The 19,117-nt window shown below is 42.9% G+C and overlaps 2 protein-coding genes across 2 annotated transcripts in view; one reads left to right on the forward strand and one right to left on the reverse strand.

Moving 5' to 3' along the window:
- Positions 1-19,117, forward strand: part of lsm14ab (LSM14A mRNA processing body assembly factor b) — a 137,669-nt gene that overhangs the window by 93,290 nt on the left and 25,262 nt on the right. The window lies entirely within an intron of this gene.
- Positions 1-19,117, reverse strand: part of LOC133981316 (transcription initiation factor TFIID subunit 4-like) — an 89,695-nt gene that overhangs the window by 55,909 nt on the left and 14,669 nt on the right. Inside the window, exons 3-9 of the mRNA XM_062420023.1 lie at positions 18,343-18,495; positions 17,455-17,577; positions 16,823-16,912; positions 15,812-16,021; positions 11,116-11,191; positions 9,872-9,986; positions 687-856 (exon numbers count right to left, since the gene is read on the reverse strand). Coding sequence (XP_062276007.1) covers positions 687-856; positions 9,872-9,986; positions 11,116-11,191; positions 15,812-16,021; positions 16,823-16,912; positions 17,455-17,577; positions 18,343-18,495 — 937 coding nt within the window. The remainder of the gene's footprint in view (positions 1-686; positions 857-9,871; positions 9,987-11,115; positions 11,192-15,811; positions 16,022-16,822; positions 16,913-17,454; positions 17,578-18,342; positions 18,496-19,117) is intronic.

Genomic DNA, 19,117 nt, shown 5'->3' on the forward strand with positions numbered 1-19,117 from the left:
GTGAGAGCCTAAAGTGTATTTCAAGCAATAAAATTTACTGCCGGTAGCAAAAACGGAGTAATGAAGACACTATCACTCTCATGTGAAGCTGCAAACAAACCGAGACCTCTTCGCCTGTATCGATTAGCACATGCAATACTGCGTGCGATCGGAGTGTCAAGATCCACAAAAATGAGAGAAAAGAATCAAAATCTCACTGCCAAGCCTCATTCCTCAAAACTCTGTTCCTTTAGACCAGAGGACAATCTGACAGCCAGCCTTCAAAAGACAAACCCATAAAGTATTTATGTGTGTGCCTGGGGTCCAGTGAGTTCAGACAGCCACTGAAGAATTCATTAAAGGAGGTGAAAGAATTGTTAAGTGTATCATATTTAAACCGAGGGCAAACAAGAAAAGGCTCAGCCTGAACAACTGAAAGAAAGAAAATCAAAACTGTCTTTAGTGATGACACTATAAATACAGAAAAAACATGTTCCTAACAAAAAAGGCAACAGATAAGTCATCACTACTACAGCCTTGATTTTCAGCTCTGGCTTTGTTTTATAGTAAAAAGGCAGATGCAAATTGGGGAGACATTAAGATTTCTTTGTTCTGCTGTAATAACGGCTTGTTTTCTAATCTCTATCTTCTGCTCAGAACATAAAACAAAGCTGCACGGCATGATGGGTGAGGCACAGTTATCTCACCTGTTTCCAGAATTCGTCGGTGGAGCAGTCCCGGGTGGAGAAAGGCCTCATCTTTACATGAGCGAATGTGCGTTCCAACCAGCTCCGAGTTAGTGGCGAGTATTCTTGCGCTCTCCTCGTTCAGGTTCACCCCGGCCATGGAGGCCACGTCATTGATGTCATCGTCATCCCTGAAACACAACACAAAGAAGATTAGGAAAATGTATACATTGTTAAGCATTGCTTTGTAGGTTAAAATACATTACAAACCAAATGAAAAGATCTCTGGTGCAAGAGAGAGCATAGTTAGCATTAGGTAAACGAAAGATGTTACCAGATGTTAGATAGACGATGCATTTGATGATCCTGGTTAGGATTATTAATCTTTAACACATTTTATAGTTTTTTCTAGACATTCTTAATGAAACTTGGATCCACTTGATCGTCATCATCACCTTCTTAGCACAGCAGAAGTCTTCACTTGAAAATGTGTTAACACTTTTTGATTGGCTTCACACATTTTTCACACCCTTTTTCCAAACAGTTACTGATCTCATAGAAAGACCCAAAACTCTACTGGATTAACTGTCTTGAAACAAAAGGAAAAACATCCGCCCACATCTGATAGAAATTACTTGCATAATTATGAATCTGTAATGCACCTGTGTGAAATTTCCTTACACGACTTTTCAATCAGCAATCAATCATCCATCTACAAAAGATGCCACCTCTGGGTTGCTAATTGCAAGCAGTGGATCAAAGAGACCAAAGGCACGTAAGAGGGGCCCGGAGAAGAGGAGTTTGCATGTGTGGTGAAGGAACAGCAGCATGAGGAGAAAATTGAGCTCAAGCTTCAAATGAAAATCGGGCCACAATTGTTGAGTATGTCATCAATCATGGCTTGTCCTTTAGAGAGGCTGGACAAAGGGTTAGAGCATTGTGGCATCTTTTGTCAGACTTTTTCAGAATGATAATATGTAAATCACAATGTTACTGTACCGCTGTGTATTTCAGCTATATTGTATTGCCCTGTTGGCAGAACAAACTGTGTCTGCAGTAAATGCAGTTGTTTCATCAATCCCATTTATGTGACTGTCATGTCAATTTTGACATGCTTTTTGCATTTACTTCATTGAATCCACAGATTAGCTCACACTGGTGGCAGAGGAAATATCTATAATGCTGAACAGGAGGCTGCCATTGTAGATATGGTCGTGGCAAACAATGCCATCAGACTGCGTGAAATCCAGGCAGCAGTAATTGCAGATCAGGGAGCATTTAGAAATATCAACAGTGTGAGTTTGGCTACTATTGATCGAATCGTTGCATTAACCACGTCGCAATGAAGCAGCTGTGCAGATTTCTACTCATAGTAAACTCTGACATCATGAAGGAGGCAAGACTCCAGTATGTGCAGATAAGGATTTGTTATTGTAATGCCTTGTCATACCATACAATAATATGCAACTGGAATAATTTGCTTTATTAATTTGTTTTTTTCTTGGAGAATGATGAAGCTTGAAGCTGAAGGGGGACATCACATATTCATTCATGTGGATGAAGCCGGCTTCAGCCTCTCTAAAGTGAGGGGACGTGGGAGGAATCTCACTGAGCAGAGAACCACTGTTTCCAATGCCAGGTCAGAGGGAGGCCACTATCACCATGTGTGCTGCCATCTCCAATGATAGCGTCCTTTGCCACATACCAGCTATCGGCCCAAACAATACAGAATGCCTCATCACATTTCTTCATGCACTGAATGAGAGAGAGCTGTCGAGGCCTGGCATGACTCTGTATGTCGTCATTTGGGACAATGTTTCCTTCCACCGCTCTCGCCTTGTAAATGAATGGTTTGCAGCACAGCCTCGTGTGATGATGCAATTCCTCCCTGCATGCTCTCCTTTTCTGAAGTCAATTGAGGAATTCTTCTCTGCTTGAAGATGGAAGGTATATGATCACCGGCCATATGACCAGATGTCCCTCCTGGAGGCAATGAATGCTGGTTGCCTGGCAATAGGTGCAGAAGACTGCCAGGGATGGATACGCCATGCAAGGAGGTTTATTACTCAGTGCATTGCAAAGAAAAACATGCAATGCAATGTTGATGAGAACCTGTGGCCTAATTGTCAGGAACGAATGGACTTAATGTGAAGTTCTGAGTATTTCAATGCTTTATTTGTTTTTTGGATATTTCCACCCATGAGTCTCCTTTGGTGGCATTTATGTTTATTTTATTTTTATTTACAGTGTTCAGCATTTCTGAGTTTGAAAAGTACGGAAAAAAGAATGACATGGAAAATCTGATGCAGTACAATAAAAATCGTTGTTTCTAAGTATTTCAGGGTTTCGGTGAAATTCTTTATGGGTTATTTGGTGAAGAGAGAATGCAGTACAACAGCTGCACTATAATGAATGTCCACATTTTCTAGTCTAGGTGCTTACTTTTGGTCTTACATGTCAACAAGGGCACAGAAAGACCTGCACACAAGACATTTTCTTAATAAGAAAGCGTGTTAAGAAAATGTCTCTCTGGTTTTTTCTTGTTGTCGTTTTTTTTAAATAGTATTTCAACAGGTCATCTCTGCAGGTGCAGAGTGCAGCAGGGTTTGTTATCTCCAGTAAAATCATCTAGTAAAATAATGAAACTGGTGATATGCCTGATTGTCTTTTTTGGTACATACTGTAACTATGTATCAACAAATGGCATAAGCATATAGCACAAAATAATGTTGAGCCGGTTCATTTTGATGGCTGCATTTTATATTTTGTTGTTTGATGATTGATTGAAGGAATATATTAGTCTGACCATAAGTTGTGTTGTTTGATAGAAATATTTGCATGATATTTTTTCATGTTTTTTTGCAAATAAAATGTGTCATTTTGGCCAGCAACTATCAGTTTAGGCCTATGTGTAAAATGGAACTTCGGAATAGATAAAAATGTTCGAGCAAATGAGGAAAAACTGTCATGGTACAATAAAAAACTAGAAAATAGATGTACAGGAGAGGTACAAGCATCACCAGTTTTCACCAGTTCAGAATGTACTAAAGCTATGGTTGCTAAAGTCGGTGAAGGTCGATCGCTGGATAGGAAAACTGGACCGGCGCAGGGGAAAAGCCCACTTGGGATGTCTTTAGGGATCTCGTCCTTGTCGCAGCATTAGCAACTTCTACTGGTTTATGTCTCAACACCGCCTCCTTCTGTCTACACCCTCTCCTGATAGCAGAAACAAGGGCAGCAGTGCAGGTGGAAATTGTTCTTACAAAATTTGGGAGAAAAAGCAAAAACTCCAAAAGAGAAAAATGTAAAATTTTGCTCTACCTTTTAAATGAGAATAAATGTATCCAAAAATGAATTCAGTTTGAGTATTAAGGAAAAACCTTGTACAGGAACCCTTGCACAATATTAGTATTCATGTCCTGACAATATCAACATATTCCTTCAATATATGCTGGAGATGTAGTTTTTATTCATGAATACCGTCTTAGATGGAAACATGTATTGGTTGATTTCTTTGTACAGGCGGCTATACTTCGGTCATAATGGCACAAAATTCCCATTCCAGGGTCTATTTGTGTCAGCACTGAGTGAAGCAGGGAGATGAAGAGCGTTTGGATGGAGTTTTGCTGGGTAAGAACACTCCTGAGGATTGGCAATGAGCTGTGATTAATCTGGCTATACAATAATGTCAACAAACTCTACTTACAGATGGCTTTGCAGCATTTAGCAATGTATTTTTCTGACTTACCAGCCGTTTCTCACAGGCGTAATGCTGACATTAGAAATTGTGTTTAGGTCATTGCATTTGACAGTCAATGGGGTCCACACATCCTTCTCAAAGCAAATGCAACTTTCTTTGTGAGTTGTCACTGAGACAAATTCCTCTACAATTATTGTACTTGGCAAGTAATGATCCTGATTCTGGCCTGAATTAGCTGAGCGGTGACGTGTTGTGCTTACAGGACTGGCCTAGAGCAAGCAGTGGATTTTCTGAGTGGCTTTGACGGAGGGAACAAAGAACCACAGAACACACACAGAGTGGCCTCTCGCCACTCACTGGCTCACCTCCACAGTCATTTACGTTCATGCCATCGCTGTTGGTTGCGACAGAGCTTGTGTGTGTGTGTGTGTGTGTGTGTGTGTGTGTGTGTGTGTGTGTGTGTGTGTGTGTGTGTGTGTGTGTGTGTGTGTGTGTGTGTGTGTGTATCGCTGTGCTTTTCTGTATGCGTGTGTGCAGCGCAAGCCCGGAGTTCTTTCAGGCGCCTGAGTGTGGGCACGCACCGTCAGCCAACTCCACCCCGCCGAGGCCCTCCTGCTCCTTGGTGCGGCCACAGAGAGTCGATATGAAACTTGACACCACGGCGGGAGGTTGACAAAGACGATTAGAGTAGCTCTCTGAACCTCACACACCTCTACCTTCTCTCCTCTGCTCCTCCACTCCTCCAGCACTGAGTGTAATTATGCCTTCACAGAGAGAATCCACACAACAACACAAGCATGGATACATAGGATTATACCCTCTGCTGCACCTCAGGCTTTGCACCTCCCTTCATCGCGTCCTCGTGGATAACTTGACCTGTCCTAAAAAGAAACCTGCCTTAGGCTACGTTCACTCAAAAACACAAAAACAAAAAGCTGCTACTTCCACAGCTTGGAGCTATGTAAGTAGCTAATGTAAAAGAAGGAAATGAGTGATTACACAACATCACTCAAAACCGAAGCAAACAATCACCTGCCAATCAGGAAATTGAACTCTGAAATATCAGTAATACTGGATTTAACATAAAGAGCAGCAAAGCCTTCAACAACCAACATAAAATATAACACTTGTGTTTTTGTGAACCCAGTGGTACAGAGCATCTGAAGTACACTAATGTGCAGTAATACATGTTTTTAATTTTGTTCTACCTTAAGCAACAATAAGTCTGCTAGCATCACAGAAAACACTCAAAAGCACACTCAAGGTGACTATTTAACAACATGCTGATCTCTAGGTTTAAACAGAGGATGTTTTACATACATATTTCAATTGAGCAAAAATTGTTTGTTTGTTGTTGTGTTTTTTTCTAAGATGTAGTCTACAACTGGGTAACCATGAAAAGTTGATCAAAGTGCCAAGAATAAGCAGATGATGGTGCAACAGTTTAGATATAAAAATATAATTTAGCTATAATTGATCCCTTCTTTCAGATACACCATAACCTGGTTGGACAGAATATTGGTACATAACTGAAATGGTATCAAATAATGAGCAGAAAGACAAAATCAACTTCACTGCATGTTTAGTGCATCAAAAATAACACACTCCAAGAAAAACTACTAAAATATTACCACTAATTTGGTTGATGTTATGGTATGTGGCATTTGTGTATCCTTGTATATCAGTCCATAAAAATAATCACAAAAACGGACCTATAATGTTTCATCCTGTGATCTGTTCATCTAGAAGTGTCTTAATCCAGCCAAATTAACCATGACAGCCTTCCTTTTGCATCATGCTGGCACAACTACAGCTGCGATGTTGCTGAAACCCTGAGATGAAAGTAAGCGTTGTTTCATTTTCACCTGTCAAAATTCACAGAGCAAATATCAGCAGTGTTGATGCTCGATAAAGTATATTAAATATCTTGGATATGAACCAAAAAACATCAGCAGTAATACAGGGCAGGGAGATCACTACAGTGACTCACAGTATAGGTGCATAAAACATCCAGTATCCAAGAACACTGGTAATATTCTGAGTAATACACTTTCTTTTTCTTGGACGGTGTGATTTCTTGGGCTATTTGGGATCGCCGGGGCTCACATCAAATGAGAATGCCAAAGACAGGTCTGACATTAAAAGGAGGGAATGAGATATGAAATGCAAAATATTCCAGACTATACCTCTGCTCTAATAAAGCAGAGATGTAATTAGCTTCCACAGAAGCTAAAGAGCAGCCTCTCAGTTATTGGTTTGGGTTGGCTCGAGGACATGGAGCCAGCGGTCACATGAATACATATGCATGTCGTTTCCATATCAAGCTTGTGTTTCAACGAGGGCACGCCATAGGTGGTGAGAGGATTGCAATGCCATTTAGAGGGTGTGTGTGTGTGTGTGTGTGTGTGTGTGTGTGTGTGTGTGTGTGTGTGTGTGTGTGTGTGTGTGAGTGGATTGGGAGGGGGGTGCATCCAGATCTTCCTTCCCTCCGCTATCATCCCCAACCCCCTCACCTCATCCCCGTGGATAAAGGTCCCTGTGCCCATGGAGGGGGCCCTGATTGATCCTGGCGACTTACACCCAGGCCATATTCTCCATAAAGCAGTCTGGGTTTTACCGTGCAGCTGAACAGAATGTGCAGCACTGGTGGCAGGGGTGGCACAAGAGGGACCGATAAACCCAGCAACAAGCTAAATGCTGCTCAATGCTTAGTGAGTAACTGTAATTAACTAAACAGACCACCCACACTCGAGCTCTAATTATTCATTCAAGCATTAAAGAAAACTGGCTAGGTGTAATGTGAATAATGGAGTCCTGTGCCAAAATGCCTCGGTTTGATGTGGCCGTCAGTAGAAATATATTAACTCTGCAGTGCCACTCTCCTCTTCATGGATGTTTTTGGAGCAGCTTTATTGTGGCACCGCACACAATCTGAACATAATCTAATCTTGCGGCTGCACTGTTTCCAAGTCTCTGCATCAACAATTTTTTTGGGAGGTCACTTTTAAGTTCTAATGTAGTCAATAGCAATTTACAGAGCAACAAAGGATGCAACCACAAAGACAGAATCAACTGACTTTGCTGGTAAATGATGGAAAAGGGGTGGATGACTTTTTTAATACACTGGAGAACAAAAACATTTGTTCCTTATTTCGAGTGGGTGTTCGTACTGTATGTGTGTGTGTGTGTGTGTTTGTGTGTGTTTTCCTATGCAGGTATGCCAGCGTTTGCATGTTTATGCTCATAAGTGTGTGTCCACCATGCAGGACAGGGTTGGATTTGAGGGGTTGAGGCTGAGCTCTGAGGTTGGCAGAGGGCTGAGGGCCTCGGCTGGCTCGTCTGTGATTACAGCGGATGTGGAGTGTTTACAGAGAGATGAGGAGGGGAGGTGGTTTTGGGGGAGGGGGGGCACAGAGACAGCTGCTTTCACTCTGTACTGCAAACTACACACACATACAAACACACGCATGTACACACACACACACACACACACACCGACACAAGCACTTACAGAAGGCTGGAGCTCCACTGGAAACCCCACAAGCCCTGCAGTGTGTATGTGGGTGTTTGTGCTACAGCTGGGCCGCTGGGACCAGTGGCTCAGAGTGACAGCCATACACACATCACTCGCCAACTACAGCTGAACACGGTGCATGCTGGGTGCGTGAGGGGCTGGTGGTCGCTGGCTGACCAGGCCAGCCTTGCTTAATAGATTGTTTTTTTTTCTTTCTTACTGGCATCACATTACACAACGTTACATGAATCAACAAGTTAACATCTTGTCATGTGCACTACCCTCGTATCTTAAGCCCTTGTAAGAGAAATGCTGTCAAAACTAATGAATAAATCAGGAGGGGGTGGGGGGGGGGTGGTGAATGTTGACGATCAAACTCAACAGAAGAAAAAAAAAGGGAGATTGTAACCTTTAACAACTTGTAAAGCAAATCAAAATTCTCTATTTTCATTGGGATTTACAGGGAGCACAGCAACCACCTGTGCTCGCAGGTCAAGTCATTATGTTCATGTTGCAGGTTTCCGGACGAGGTGTGGAAGACACAATGGCGTCCAACAGATCGGCTTGTAACACTGGGCTCTGTTCCAACATGTTTATGTCCTCAGGTAAGAAAAAGGACAGCAAACAATAAACAGTGCATGAGGACTGCGGAGCTGAAGCATTAACAAATGGTAACAACACGACACTCAGAAACACTTCACATGGACTATAGAAGAGTAAAAACATAAAGAAATAAACGAGAAATGAAAATCATCTCAACAGTGGTCCATCACTCATTAAACATTAAAATCAATATCAGGCTCAGAAACCTCCTATTTGACTTAAATTAAACAATGTTAAGTCAGGGAAGTTCAGCAAGTGTGTATTGTTGGAGGAAAACAAACTACCTATGTGAAGACAAACCAAAAGAAGAAGTAAGAGGCATATTTTCATCTGACATGTAAATATGCTTCAAAATGTCAGTGACATGTTTCTTCCGTGACAGTGGTGCTCGAGCTTATGTTGAAACCAGTGCGTTTGTGTGTGGAGCCACTGTGATCACCGCAGGGGGAAAAAGGTCATCAGTAACAAGCGAGCCTGACAGCTTAATTACCAACGCAGCTAAAGATTTATTGGTTTATCAATCAGAGCCCCGGGCGCTGCCTTTCCCCTCAGGAGACGGGACCCATTACCATGAACCCGTTGGCCCATGTGACCCAGACTCTTCTTGCCCTGGCTCGGTCACACCGGGGCAATCCTAAACCCTAACTGTCAATACTCACATATACACATTTGATTTACATACATAAACACACACAAATACTTGCGTAGACTCTTAGAATATACACATATGTTCATGTGCAACCGAGCAGCGATGCAAACACAAACAAACACAGAGAAATAGAGGGATATATGCAAACACGTACAACATGCGTGTATATACACCCTGGCACGCACACAGAAAAACACATACACAGAGACTCGCACAAAACATGGACCACAAAGGCCAGCATGTGGGCGATGAACCTTTTATGTTTTGAGACAAAAGCCCAGCTGAAGAAGAGACAAGACCAGAGAGAGAGAGAGAGAGAGAGCAAAGCTGCAGGCTAAATACCGTATTTTTGACTTAACCAAAAGGTATTTTCAGAACCGCATCCAGAAATTCCAACCATCTGGACACAATTACCTTATTGCTAAATTAAGATTTAGCTCATTTGCAACCCTGTCGATGAGTTGTGACACTGACACAAGGAGGGTGATCGTGAGGGTGATCTATTGGCTGGCAGTGTGTTGCTATGTGGTGGGTGCGGAGAAAAAGGACCAGCCAGTCTGCCAGGCAGGCAGGCAGCCAGGTGGCCAGGCAGGCAACTGGGATAAACACTCATAGCCTTTGCTGAGAGTGTAGCCTGTAGTCATGCGGAGGCATCTTAGTGAAATGCTGCCCCCATGTGACGGCTGCCGGGAACAACAGGCGCGCATTTATGGTCGATCTCCTAGCGAGAGGAGTTGTACCTGAAAGAGCCTCCTCCGGGGTCGTTGAGCTTGTTTTTTTGATTCCCAGAGATCTGAACAGCCAAGCCCACGGGACTTTTGCCTGCTTGTATGGCGGCTCCTTTCCCCATTGTGCCTGTTAAGCAAAGTGGAAAAAACAAAGAAGGAAACACTAAACAAAACAGTAAAGGAGTAATGTTATCATTGAAGTGTCCCCTTCTATCTGCATCAAATATCCTCCTGTCTAACGACTACCTTCAACTGTCTCTATCATCCTTGCAGGGGTAGATGGAGGGGAGGTGGGGGGGAGCGGTACTGACGCTCTCCCCAGGTTGGTGCGGAGAGCGTCGCTCTGTCAATATCACTGCGCTTCACCGGCTCTCCTTACACTCCTAAACCGCATCCTGCTCCGAGACACGTTTTCCAGAGAGGCACAAGGACTGCCAGAGTGAATTTAAACTTGATTTTAACAGGCATGTTCCTCGCCAAGAGGCACAGAAAAGTATTTTTAGAACTATCCCCGCATTCCAATTTATGGGCATAAAACAACCTACAGATCTTTCACTGCAGGCAATCTTGGGGAAGGGGGCAGATCAAATTTGTATGCACCTCCAATCGTACACACACACACACACACGCACACATACACACACAAGCAAAAACAGGTACAAACAAGTACACACATTACACACACCACCTGAGAGCACACAGCTCTCTTATGGGAGCGTTACGCCCGGTTGGTGTTGGGGCGATATTTGTGGGCTTCTGTGGGAAGAGTGTTTGTGAATCAGTGTGAGTAAGCAGCAGCGCAAATGTTTGAGAAGGCTTTATAACCAGACAGGAAAAAACACCTGTTCTCTCTGTGGCTCCTGCCTGTTTACACATCTTACAGCCTACTGAGAGAACATTTAGAGTTTTACTAATGGCTAACTTCTGTTAAAGCCATTTCGCTGGCTCTGTATTTAACCAGAAGGTCAAGCAGGGTTTGAGAATCACATCTTTTCTATGATGGATCTCTCCAAGCCTCAATAAAAATGTAAAAAACTGCAGGCTATAACTGAAATCTGCCAGAAATTCACTGAGGTCTTTGTTTAATCTTCTGATTTTAACTGGACTTTAACTTTGCTTGTACACAATTTTAAAACATCTTTATATGAACAAAAAAGCACTCTGAATGTCAGATATGGAATATGTATATGTATGCATAAATCATATTAAATGTGTGACAATCAAAGGTGGCTGGAGAAGGCCAGCAGGTGTCCTACCTTGCGCTCTGACAGACTGTGTGATCATCACAGGCATGCGGACCTGGCCACTGACAGCACCCACTGTCTTGATACCCTACAGGAACAAGGAAAGTAGAGATTATGTATATTATTGTAGTATTTCAAATAGTGAAACAATGCACAAGGGGAGAAAGGAGATTAAAAAGTACAAAACTGCATGCCTGCTGAACCACCACTCCACTTTTGCGCCATTTGCAAGAGAAATCGTTCCCCTTTCAGCCGTAGTAAGTTGCAAGAAATGATCCAGAGACAATCTGGCCGAGGGCCACTGAAGTTTTTTTACAGAGTACTAATTTCTATTCTACTGTAACATATTAAAATATCTGCAGTAGTAATGCAGAGTAGATGCAGAATAAATAAAAGAATGATTAATTCCACAATTTCCGCTATCTTTTCTTACTGTATTCAGGGAGGATATAAGGGAATGTGGAGATTGATGTAAATGCAGGAGGAAGCTGAGTTGTGACCTACATTTGCTTGCATTCCAGATAAGACAAAGGCAATAAGAAATCAAGATTGCAATGAAAAAGTAGTTTGGAAGATGGGAAAGAAGTAGCAGTGGACGAAGAAGGAGCAGGGGGTGGAGGGGCTGTGCTGGGCTATTAGAGTCACTTCCTTCCTCGGTAGCAGCCACAGGCCGAGCCTCAGGCTCAGCCATCCATTCCTACCAGTTTGCTTCTTGCTGCATATTTTTTAGCCTTGTTTTCCATTCCCTGACACATGCTATATTACTGTTCAAGCTACTGAAAAAAGACAGAGGCCATTTTTCCCAGAGATCCACTGCAGGGGCTGGCGAGAGTGGGAGGCAAGGGGAAAAAATACATTCAGCACAGGCAGAGACAGCAAACACCTCTGGCCAGCCGGCGACACAGTTAAAAGAGGGGGAAAAAATAACTCAGGTAGAAAGTTTGGGAATCAGAGGGTGAAAGAAGGATGCTTAAACTGAACACACTGTACATCTTACATTTCAAGTGCCTTTTCATGCTTTTAAATCAATTATCAATATAATATTAAATGCTACACTAAAGGTATAGTTGCTGTGAAAAACTGAAAACATATTTTGAATGATTTTTCACATTTTTCACATAGCGATGGTACTATTAGTGCTAGCTAGTATTTTTCAAAAGGGTGACCACTGCTACTGAATTTTGAGAGATCAACTGCATATTTATTCTGTGTAAAGCAACATTAATTTGTGCTGTAATGCAAACTGCCACCCAAGTCTAAACCAGAAACACAGAATGTCAAACTAGAAGTGGCAGCCGATAACCTCTGAAATTACCTTGTTTGTTTTAATGCTCCTTATCATGCTGACATTTCAAAATGTATATCCACTATATGTCAAGACAACACACGTTTGTTTTATGGAACCGAGTAACATGTTAGTGCACATGCACATGTTGAAGCCTAGAAAGTTTCAGCTATTTTGTTTTGCTGGCTTCCCAAGTGTTGATATTGCAAAATTCACTGAAGAACAGGGTTGAAAATACATGTGTTACAACTTCATACACATATAACTCTATATGTATTGAGATTATACATTTATGCATTGGTTGTTGTGATGAAGAATAAGCTGCTACAATGGGTTGTGGCCTAGTTACTAGTCTCTATTCTATTCATCCACTGCTTTATCTACTCCACTCAACTCATAAATGATTTGCCCTGAGGAATTTTAAGGTGCAGCGAGTCTGATCATAGCTAGTGGTGTAAGGGTTTCAGGCTCCACAAATTTACTTTTCTAAGTTACAACTTTATTGGATTTTCTGTGTTAAATTGTAGTCATACTTCATGTTATTACATTAAATCCACACAACATCATGCAATCAGCAGTTATATTTACCTTTTAGAAACTAACATTTTGGCTCTTGTGCAATAAGAGTAATTACATAAGAAAGCTTCACTCCACATCTATCGACTTTAAGTTACAATTGCATCACTTCACAAGCATTTATCAGACTTTTCAATACGACTCCGAGAAATGTTTCCCATACTACTGTGATAAGAGCAGATTTTTTAGCTTAATTCTAGTAGCTGTCTGGTTTCAGACTGTTGATGTGCCAGAGGCCATCATTTACTAATGTTTTGTGTGATAGCTTATGTCGGTATATTTGTGGGTGTGTGTGTGTGTGTGTGTGTGTGTGTGTGTGTGTGTGTGTGTGTGTGTGTGTGTGTGTGTGTGTGTGTGTGTGTGTGTGTGTGTGTGTGTGTGTGTGTGTGTGTGTGTGTGTGTGTGAGAGAGAGAGAGAGAGAGAGAGAGAGAGAGAGAGAGAGAGAGAGAGAGAGAGAGACCAGAGGCATGTTCTGGACATAGACTGCGGCCGCCACATTGCTTTAAAATTGACCCGGGGCTGACCTAGTTACCTCGCTTCACCCTTCAACGGTTAACGGAGGGAGGGAGATGAGAGAGTGATGCAGTGGTAGATACAGTGAGAAAAACAGCTGGAGAGTGAAAGAGTAGAGTGTAAAAAGGGGGGAAAAGAGGAAAAGCCAGAAAGAAAGTGAGAGAAAAAGCTAGAGGGAAGGCATTGAGAGAAAAAAGGGAAAGTAAGAGAGTTAGAGAAAGACTGATAGAAAAGGCGAAGGAGAACGAGAGAGAAGCCTCTGGCTCACCCACACTTTGCCTGGACCAAACCAATCTGAGCCTGACCTCGCCTGAGTCGTCCACAGACACCTGTGCTGTGTGTGATGGTGTAATGCACGTGCCCACACACACATACATTTGAATACTGAGCTGAATGAAGCTGTAGGTATCCAGTTTTGCTAGCTCTGTTAACTGGAACCTGCAGGTTATCTGGCCTTGCTTTAGCTGTATCTCCACACAGCCTACTCACAACCTTGGTCAGTACCACTAGTCATTAGAGTCACTATACTGTACTGTGCATATCAGAAATATGAGGGCTAAATGCTATTAAATGCAGCGGGGTATTGATTGGAGTGTGTTTTTCAACCAGTGAACTTGGGTTTAACCCCCCTCTCAGAAAATAAAGCTCTTATGTTTAGAGCATGTTTCTGTTTGTTGTTTGTCAGACAATCCTGGTGAAAAGTGGCGCAGCCCATTCATCTCGGTGTCCTCGGGTCAAATCTGTGGGAGGGGGAGGGGTAGGGAATAGCTGTGTGCATTGCAAGACATATTGTTTTTCTGACGCTACCACCAGGAGTCACCAAGGTTAGAACATTTTAAATCCTAACCATAGGGGCTTTAACCAAGACAGCGGACATGAGTTTCCATTCAAGTTTAAAAAAAAAAAAAAAAAAAAAAAACATAAAGCTGAATAAATGAAGCTCATTTTCACATTAAAGATAAAAAACATAATTATTAAAAAAACATAATTAGCTTGTGGGAATTATAGTTAGTTTTCAATTTGATCCGAATACTTAATAACAGAAAGTTGGAATTGTTGTTAGCCTAAAATAATAATTCATTTTATTCATGTAGCACCTTTTTTTTAAATTGAATGTAGCATTTAAAAGGGCAGAAAAATGAGACTGGTTTGTGTCTGCAAGGTTGCTGTGTCAGACTCCTCTAAGCAGCTGTCAAAGTCGGGATGGGAGTAAACAATAATCGTCAAGGTGCCTTTGAGCCAAGCACTCAACCACCATCTGTTCTGATCAGCGGCCAGTAATACGCCGAGGTTGTACTGACCATCTCACAGGCGTGAATATGTTTAGCGGTGTGTCTCTTCTCATATCCTGTCCTTCACTGCTCAAAAAATATATATTTTTAAAGATAGAAATAGTTTCCAATGGGAGTTTGAATGTTCTTTCTTTGTCTGTGTGGAAATCTGTCTCAGCTGTACCCTGACTGTTGCACAATGCATACTGGGATACAGCCCCCCGCCCTGCCACCAGCATGAATGAGACAAGCAGTTTAAGAAGCTGTTTCACACCTTCTGTCTGAATGCTGTCACTGAGACTTTCATAGTTTTCACTACTAGCAAGTAAATGCAGCGTTTATGATCTTAATTAGCTTACTGTTTTATGGAGGGTGAATGTTGTTTGTTTCTTCTTGTATTTTATGTAACATATTTTCATGATCTTGGCTTGCCACTGCATATTTCTAAGTCCTACTTTTCTAAAACTTTCCTTTTTCTTCCTGGTAAAGTGTGTGTGTGATTCCTCTGTGAGCTGGGTGTGACTCTAACTCACTGTTGTTGGTTGTGTGACTCCCAGCCATGGCACAGTGACACTCTACAGCCTGATAATTCAGCCTTGTATAAGACTGCATGAGTTACACACACACAAACACACACACACACACACACACACACACACACACACACACATCACACCCCCTGCAGGTCTGCATCCATCACATTTTAGCACTTCTCTGCTGAATGTATGAATATTGTGGGTGAATATTTGTCGCATCTCTTACCTGACCACTGTATCTTTAACTCTCTAGTCTGTAATCCTCACATACGAGACATATCTGTATGTTTCAGGCACATTTACACATTATGAATAACCGGTCTTGTACTATAAACATGTTTCTGCAGCAGCAGCTTCAGATCCAATTTCCACATACACCCGAGTCTATTTAATGTAACTGTAATGTTAGAAATCTTTAATTCTACCCTTGTAATCACTGTAATTCAATTTAAACATAACCTGCAAATGCAAACACTGTGTGTGTGTCTATATTCTGTTTATTCCAGCTAGCCCTCTCAGTACATACCATGGCAGCTGCATGTCCCACCGTCCCGGCGGGCAGCGCACTGGCACCCGTAGTGGTGCTGATGCTGTTAGGGTGGCGTATACGGACAGCTGGTCCAGCTACAATAGCAGGAGGGGTGCTGCCGGGTGCTGGTTTGACTCCATGCTGCAGGGGCTGGGTCAGGGACTGCTGACTATTCAGCAAAGACAGCCGCAGGGCCGGGAGGCTCTTCTGTTGATGGGCAGAGAGAGAGGCCAGAGTTTATAGTCATACAGCAAAACACATGAGGAAAAAAACCTTACTGCTACAAAGGCAAATACTCTTGCTGTGGTCAGTGGCTGATTTAGCACTTTGTTATTATAAATATATGGCAACAGACACCTGCTGACACATGTGACGCTCATTTAATACAGTGATTCATGAAGCTGTTAGATTTGATTTCAGGACAGTAAACCTACAGAATGTTTGATGTCGGAAACACCCATAGTCATTAGCCTTTTCTGATAACCCACTGTCACAGCTGACATGAGGAACTGATGTTGCTCCATACAGACTATTTCAGGCAGATTTTTGACGTAAGCAACCTAACACTGCATGACAACATGTGTTTGTGGCCGGGTTGGGCGGTCGGGTGCCTTGATGTGACGTTCATCACGGCTGGCTGGAGAAACCTGCTGGCTACTGGCAGGGACGGCTGCGGGGGCCACTGTCACACACAGTCAGAAGTCAGGCCAGAGGGGTGTGTATATGTGTGTATCATTCTACTGTCAGGCAAAGCCGTCAGTGGCCCTCGTGCCAGGGAAAAGACTACTTTAGGGGGTCAGTTTAGGAAAATACTTGAGAGGGGCAGATTAAGGATGCAGGTTAGGGGATGATTTAAGGGGGCGGGTTACAGAGCTGTTCAGGAAACAATTTTAGGGGTCAATTCAGAAAGCAGCTGAGGGGCTCTGTCAATGGTCAATGTAGCGCCCCAAGTTAAAAAGACAAGTTTGATTAGAAGGTTAAAAAGAGGTTTATAGTCAAGAACCCCACCTTTAGAAAGGGCACCAGGTAAGGCTGTGGAGATGATTTGAGCTCAGTCTGCAGCCGGCTGGTAAACTCCTCAGGTTCGATCTTAGCATCCTGTTAGGTTGAAGAATGAAGAATTAACACCACTTCACAAGAGAGACCAGGCATTAAGTGGGGTACAGTAAATCACGGTGACTTGAACATAGCAAGATGTAATCCCATCACCGGAGCTCCCATCCTGGCACCTCAGGGTATGGCTCATAAATAATAACTCTGTATAACACGAAACTGAGCAAGAAGAGTGCTGGAAAGAGTTTCATGCTGCCATCTACAGGTTTGAAATATTCAATACAACAACACACAAAAGTGTCAAATTTGACTTACTTGTAGATATGTTTTAACGTGCAAAAAAAGTTGAGTCGTACATTGAATAAAACAATCAGGTGTCAATCTGATGTATCAGAAATGTCTTATAAAAGCAAAGCTGTAGAAAATGAGCACTGATTTTTAAAATACATAATTATAAAATAGGCTGAAAAAACTGACTATATATGACCTGAAGTGGAGTTAATGACAGTGTTCAAAATACACAAGCTTCCATGATGTCTATAAAAACGGTGTTTGTTTATTTGTTTGTTGGGTGGTCGGCTGCTCACCAGCAGGTCCTGAACCAGAGCCTTGACGTTCTTGGAAGTCTCTGGAGACGGTGAATTGTGGGATGCCAGCTTGATAAGTGTGGCCAGGAAATTCTTACATTTCTTCACATTCTCTTGCATTTCCTGCCACAAGACAAGAAACAAACAATTTACCTTCAGTGTAAAATTAAGAATTGCCAGCACCAGCTGTTGATAAAGAGCTAATCAACATTCATTTAAAGCATTTTATACAGATTGTATTTTTTTATTAGGCTAGAATGAGTGAATCAAACCGTCGCAGAGGAGAGGTGGCCTTATATTTCTGCTGTATCTACATAAATAATACTTAACAAAGATACTACAGAATCAGATTACATAGAATGATAAAAAAGATGACGAACATCAGTGACAAATCGGTCCATAGTGCACATTTAGCACGCTGCCCAGTCATCTTTGTAGCCAAATGAGACATGGCACCTGTCCACTCAAACTGCCAGTGGCTACAAACTGTAGCTCCTATGAGGGCTCTCCGGCCTGTATATTTGGAGATGTGTGTGTGTTTTCTCTATTTATGTGTGTGTAATTTGTATGTGAGCTTGTATCTTTGTGTCTTCATGTCCCTGAATGTGTATACACATGTGTGCATGGCAGGCCTGTGCCTGTATGTGTGCGTCTGTATGTCCTTGGGTTGGTATGGACGTGTGTGAATGTATGAGTGTGAACGTGTGTGGGCATGTGTGAGACTCTTTGTCCGTGGCCAGCTGTGTGAGGCGGTGAGGCTGTGGGTCCGGGGCTGTGCTTGTGACACAGCCAGCCTGCTGGCAGCTGTGACAGTGCCTGCGCCCTTGAGGTAGGAGTGTGGGTGGTGAGGGGGAGGAGAGGGGGGGCAGGGCGAAAGAGAGAACGGACCTGGGACACGATAGGACCTCCGGGGGCTGCGGCGATGCCCGTCTGCAGAGGCTGCACTGGCTGGGAGGCAGCCTGGGCCGGGGCCTGTGGGGCACTAACCACGGGGGTCTGCTGCGGAGCCGTCACAGCCACCGCCGGTGCCACGGGGCCCTTCTGGAAGAGCAAGGAAGAGACAGAGAGATAAACAGGACGTGACGCCTCGCTCGCAGCAAGGCCACAGAGAACAGGAGGCAGGCGCCACAGCGCTCCTGTCACATCTGGTGTCCTGACTTCGGTGGACATCGCTTAACAGACAAGGAGGACGAAGGGGAGGTGGTGACAAACTCGAGGCTGAGAAAGACAGGAGACCATCAAAGCTTTTCTTAACAGTTACTTACCTGACAAGAGAAAGCTACTACCAAGATTGTCAGCAGTAATTGTTACCTATTGGCTGCTCCAACTTTCTTTGATACTAAAGCTTGGTAAATCTGGCTGCCTAGTTTCATGCACTGAAATGTGAAGAGGGTAAATGACTCGGAAATATGTCACACCCAAAACACAAATTTTGCTCATCAGATGAGCTGCCATCAGCAGTCTCTCACTCTAAAGCCCTCATCACCTCTTTTAAATCTCTCAGGGCCTGTTCACACATGGCAATAAAATACATCTTATGAAATGCAATCATAAGTGGACAGTTCTAAATACAGGTGTGAATGCACCCAAAATGCACAGAGGACACACTGAGGTTTGATCAGTCAAGCCACATATAGATGGGGGCCAAGTCACATGTACTTCC

Source organism: Scomber scombrus, chromosome 1 (genome assembly GCF_963691925.1).
Source record: "Scomber scombrus chromosome 1, fScoSco1.1, whole genome shotgun sequence".
NCBI lineage: Eukaryota > Metazoa > Chordata > Actinopteri > Scombriformes > Scombridae > Scomber > Scomber scombrus.